Source organism: Colobus angolensis, unplaced genomic scaffold, assembly GCF_000951035.1.
Source record: "Colobus angolensis palliatus isolate OR3802 unplaced genomic scaffold, Cang.pa_1.0 Scaffold185, whole genome shotgun sequence".
NCBI classification, from domain to species: Eukaryota; Metazoa; Chordata; class Mammalia; order Primates; family Cercopithecidae; genus Colobus; species Colobus angolensis.
In genome coordinates, this window is record NW_012114988.1 from 144,214 (window position 1) to 149,341 (window position 5,128).

The window sequence follows — 5,128 nt, forward strand, 5'->3', positions numbered from 1 at the left end:
GGGAGGCGGAGGTTGTAGTGAGCCGAGATCACACCACTGCACTCCAACCTGGGTGACAGAGCGAGACTCTGTCTCAAAAATAGTAATAATAATAATAATATACAACTCCCTAGCCACCTTCCTAAGTGCAGCTCTCCCTGTCCCACCTCCTTGAGCAGTTCATGAACAATGTGCCACTTTGACTCAGAGACTCAGGGTCCCACAACTCCCAATCCCTGTCTGCTAATAAAGGGCCAACAGCCCTGCTCCATTGGCTCAAACCACCAGGCATTCTGAGTGATCACACTTGCTTCTGAGAGTTGCTCTGGTTTTTCCTTCTGTGATGTGCCTGCCCACGACAGGTCACCACATGCCCCAACACCAGTCCTAGCCCCACCTCTTCCCCACCATTCAGTGCTGTTTGTCAGAGACTTCCAGGCTGACAGAGGCTATTGTGTGCCAGGCACTGAGTTCATACAGTACCTCCCAGAGGGTGCGCTGTTGTTACGGCCATCGTACAGATATGGAAATAGAGGCTGACAGAAGTGCAGCAACTTGCCCATGCCCAGCGTCCTAGTCAGAGTGGGCTGCCATAACAGAGGACCACAGACTGGATGGCTGAAACAGCAGATATTTCTTTTGTCACGGTTCTGGAGGCTGGAAGTCCAAGATCAGGGTGTCGGCAGGTTGCTTTCTTCTGTGGCCTCCCTGCTTGGCTTGCAGACAGCTGTCTTCTCATTGTCCTCACATGGTCTTTCCTCTGTGAATGGGCAACCCTGGTATCTCTGTGTGTGTCCAAATTTGCGTTATTTATTTATTTATTTGAGACAGGGCCTTGCTCTGTCACCCAGGCTGGAGTGCAGTGGTATGATCCTACCTCCCTGCAGCCTCCACCTCTGGGGCTCAAGTGATCCTTCCACCTCAGCCTCCTGAATAGCTGGGACTACAAGCATGTGCCACGGTGCCTGGCTAATTTCTAAAATTTTCTACAGAGACGGAGTCTCTTATGTTGCTCAGGCTGGTCTCAGACTCCTGGGCTCAAGTGATTCTACTGCCTCAGCTTCCCGAAGTGCTGGGTGGATGGTGTTAGCCATCGCACCTAGCTCAAATTTCCTTTTTGCATGGGGACTCCAGTTGGATTGGATTAGGGCACACACTAAAGTAAAGGCCTCTTTTTAACTTAATCACCTCTTTGAAGGCCCTATCTTCAAACACAGGCACGTTCAGAAGAAGTACTGGGGGTTAGGGCTTCAACATAAGAGCAATCCAGCTTATTAAATGGCAGAGCCAGGCCGGGCATGGTGGCTCATGCGTGTAACTCCAGCACTTTGGGGGACTGAGGCAGGAGGACTGCTTGAGCCTAGGATTTCAAGACCAGCCTGGGCAACATAGGGAGACCTCATCTCTACTAAAAATAAAAATAAAAATAAAAGCTGGGCATGGTGGTGTGCACCTGTCATCCGAGCTACTGGGGAGGCGCACATAGGAGGATCCCTCGAGCCCAGGAGATCCAGGAAGCAGTGAGCCACGATCACACCCCTACACTCCAGCTGGATCAACAGAGTAAGACCCTCTATTGACTCCAACCCAGATTTTGCCATGGGGCTGAGAAACCTGACACCACACAATCTGACTAGTACATGGCCTTTGTATCAGTTGGTGCTGCTCTGGGGTGTTCTCAGACCCTTCCCATCCTCTGCTCTGGTCCACCCAATGCAGCAATCCTTTCGACCGCGTTCATCCAGATCGACCAAGGACCAGATTGACCAAGACCAGGGCACAGACTTAGTCAGAAAAACTGTCCAGTCATCTAACCTCTGAGCCTCAGTTACATCGTTCTGAGGCTCCCCATCGTTACAACGGGAATAAGCACCCTACTCTTTTGAGAACATGGCTATAAATAGTCTAGTCCAGTGTCTGCCACACAGTAGGGTGCCCTAAAGTGTGGGGGGGGGCACTGGCACTGAGTGAAGGCCACTAATTAGCTGAGCTGTTGGCACCCAAACCAAACCCTTGGCCTGGATTTGGAATAGACAGCAGAGTGAGTCAACGGGATCACAGCCCTTTTCTTTTCTTTTTCTTTCTCTTTCCTCCCTCTCTCCTTCCCTCCCTCTCTCTTCCTTTCTCTCTTTTTTTTTTTGGAGTCTCGCTCTGTCACCCAGAGTACAGTGGCGCAATCTCAGCACACTGCAACCTCTGCCTCCCGGGTTCATGCGATTCTCCTGCCTCAGCCTCCCAAGTAGCTGGGACAACAGGCATGCACCACCATGCCCAGCTAAGTTTTGTATTTTCAGTAGAGACAGGGTTTCACCATGTTGGCCAGGCTGGTGATCTGCCTGCCTTGGCCTCCCAAAATGTTGGGATTACAGGCGTGAGCCAACGCATCCGGCTCTTTTATTTTCACTTTTGATGGTGGAGGCAGCTGGCAGGAGGGTGGTTGGGGTGATGGGATGAACGAGAGAAACAAGAAACGCCCCCACCCCACATAACCCTGCCCTCCCCACAGCCTTCCGCAGCTACTTTGAGATCTTCAATGGCCCTGGTGAGGTGGATGCACAGAGCCTGAAGAACATCCTGCTCCTAATGGGCTTCTCTGTAACGCCGGCCCAGGTGGAGGACGCCCTGATGAGTGCTGATGTGAATGGTGAGTGGTAGAGGGCTCCACTCTGTGTCCCAAGCAGGGCCTGCTTCCCTGGCTTAAAGCCTGTGCAGTTGTATGAGGCTCTGTACCTAAAGGATCCCGTGCTTGGTTTAATGCTCTGCTGTCACAGTCTAGAAATGCCTTTGTTGTTCTTGTTTGAGACGAGGTCTGGCTCTGTTGCTCAGGCTAAGTGTGATGCTGTGATCCCTGCTCACCACAGCCTCAACCTCCTAGGCTCAAGCAATCCTGCCACCTCAGACTCCTGAGTAACTGGGACTACAGGCGCACTACCACGCCTGGCTAATTTTTTATTTTTTGTAGAGATAGGGTCTTTGTTAGCCAGGCTGGTCTCAAACTGCTGGACTCCAGGAATCTGCCTGCCTCAGCCTCTCAAAGTGCTGAGATTACAGGTGTGAGCCACTGCGCCCAACATCATATAAATTCTTAACAATTTTTTTTTTTTTTTTTTTGCTTTTTTGTTTGTTTGTTTTTGTGACAGAGTCTTGCTTTGTTGCCCAGGCTGGAGTGCAGTGGCACCATCTTGGCTCACTGCAATCTCTGCCTCCCAGGTTCAAGCGATTCTCCTGCCTCAGCCTCCCGAGTATCTGGGATTACAGGTGTGCGCCAACACTCCTAGCTAATTTTTGTATTTTTAGTACAGATGGGGTTTCACCACGTTGGCCAGGTAGGTCTCTAACTCCTGACCTCAGGTGATCCACGCACCTCGCCTCCCAAAGTGCTAGGATTACAGGTGTGAGCACTTTCAGCTTCTACTTTCCTATGTGCCCCATGTTGTCTGCATTGAGTATGTACTGCTTGATAATCAGACCCAGAGAGTAACTTCTAATAACCACGCCTGGGCTGCAAGGCATGGACCTGTTCCGAAGGTCCCTGCCCACCCAGTTACTCCTCTGGCCTCCACAGGAGATGGTCATGTGGATTTCAAAGACTTCTTGGCTGTGATGACAGACACCAGGCGCTTCTTCTGCTCTGTGGGTGAGCAGGGATGAGCCCAGGGTAGTCAGAACTGGAGGAGGAGCTGGGAGGTTGCTTGCGGGGAAAGGACAGGGCATTCAGGACTGCCCTGTGGTAATGGCAGCCACTATCCCTTGTCTCCAGAACAGAACGCCCTGACGGACATGGCTCCCCACAACCCCCACACTCTACTCTTTGAGATCCTGTCCCTGCTGGTAGAGATGCTGGCCTTACCAGAGGCAGTCTTAGAGGAAATCACAAAGTGAGTGGGGCTGGTTGTTGGGGGTGAAGGGTTGTGGACACAGAGGTGGCATCTAGCATTTTGGCACTGAGAACTTTTGGTAGTTACGACTTTTACTCACAAGTGAAAGAAACTGGAGGCTGAAGCACGAGAATCGCTTGAACCCAGGAGGTGGAGGTTGCAGTGAGCTGAGATTGCACCACTGCACTTCAGCATGGGCAACAGAATGAGACTCTGTCTCAAAAAAAACAAAAAAAAAAGTGAAAGAAACTAGAATAAAACTGGCTTAAGCAAAAGGGGAATGTATGGCTCAAAGCACTGGTTGGGGCCTCAGGACTAGCAGGATCCCAGAGACCAAATGATACCAGTAAGGCTTTCTCTCTCCACCTATCCATGTCTATGCATTGGCTTTGAGCTCAGCTAGGCTCTCCCTACAGAGGGAGGGATTACCATGGAGCTGGCGGCCCCATGCTCACACCCTCCTAGTGCAGTAAGAGGAATTCTTTCCCGCAGCACCCATCAAGCAGTCCCAGGAAAGGAATTTGATGGACCCTACCCGGGCCAGAAGACACAAAAGCCTCCACGTGTCTCCAGGGCGGGTGGGTGGGTAGGTAGTGGTTCATCTAAGAAAGAGATAGCCATAGGTGAAACAACATGAACATTCCAGGGTTAGAAGCAAAGGCTGAAGGCAGAACAGTCCAGATGATCTTCAAATAGCAGTTTCAGGCCCTCACGCCTCAGAGGAGCCTGAGCCTTCATCTCCTGTCTTTGAAATGAACATATTTTAATGCTTGTTGCTCAATAAATGCTAGCTTTCAACAGAGGTGGCTGGGTCTCACTCTGTCACCCAGGCTGGAGTGTTAGTGATACAATCACGACTCACTACAGCCTCCATCCCCTGGGCTCAATCGATCCTCCCACCTCGCTTTCCCTAGTAGCTGGGACTACAGGCTCATGCCACTATGCGCGGCTTCCCAAAGTGCTGGGATTACAGGCATGAGCCACCATGTCCAGCCAAAAGGCACTTTGTTGCTGGGCAAGGTGATGTGTGCCTGTAGTCTAGCTACTCAGGAGGCTAAAGGGGAAGGACTGCTTGAGCCCAGGAGTTCGAGGCTGCAGTGAGTTATGATGGCACCACTGCACTCCAGCCTCGGTGACAGAGCGAAAGTCTATCTCTTAAAAAAAAGAAAGGCAAAGCCACGTGTAGTGGCTTACGCCTGTAATCCCAGCACTTTGGGAGGCTGCAGCGGGCGGGTCACAAGTTCAGGAGACCAAGACTATCCTGGCTAACA

The 5,128-nt window shown here is 51.3% G+C and overlaps 1 protein-coding gene across 1 annotated transcript in view; it reads left to right on the top strand.

Moving 5' to 3' along the window:
• Positions 1 to 5,128, top strand: part of SPATA21 (spermatogenesis associated 21) — a 54,798-nt gene that overhangs the window by 38,588 nt on the left and 11,082 nt on the right. The window contains exons 9-11 of the mRNA XM_011939875.1: positions 2,486 to 2,623; positions 3,545 to 3,616; positions 3,740 to 3,857. Coding sequence (XP_011795265.1) covers positions 2,486 to 2,623; positions 3,545 to 3,616; positions 3,740 to 3,857 — 328 coding nt within the window. The remainder of the gene's footprint in view (positions 1 to 2,485; positions 2,624 to 3,544; positions 3,617 to 3,739; positions 3,858 to 5,128) is intronic.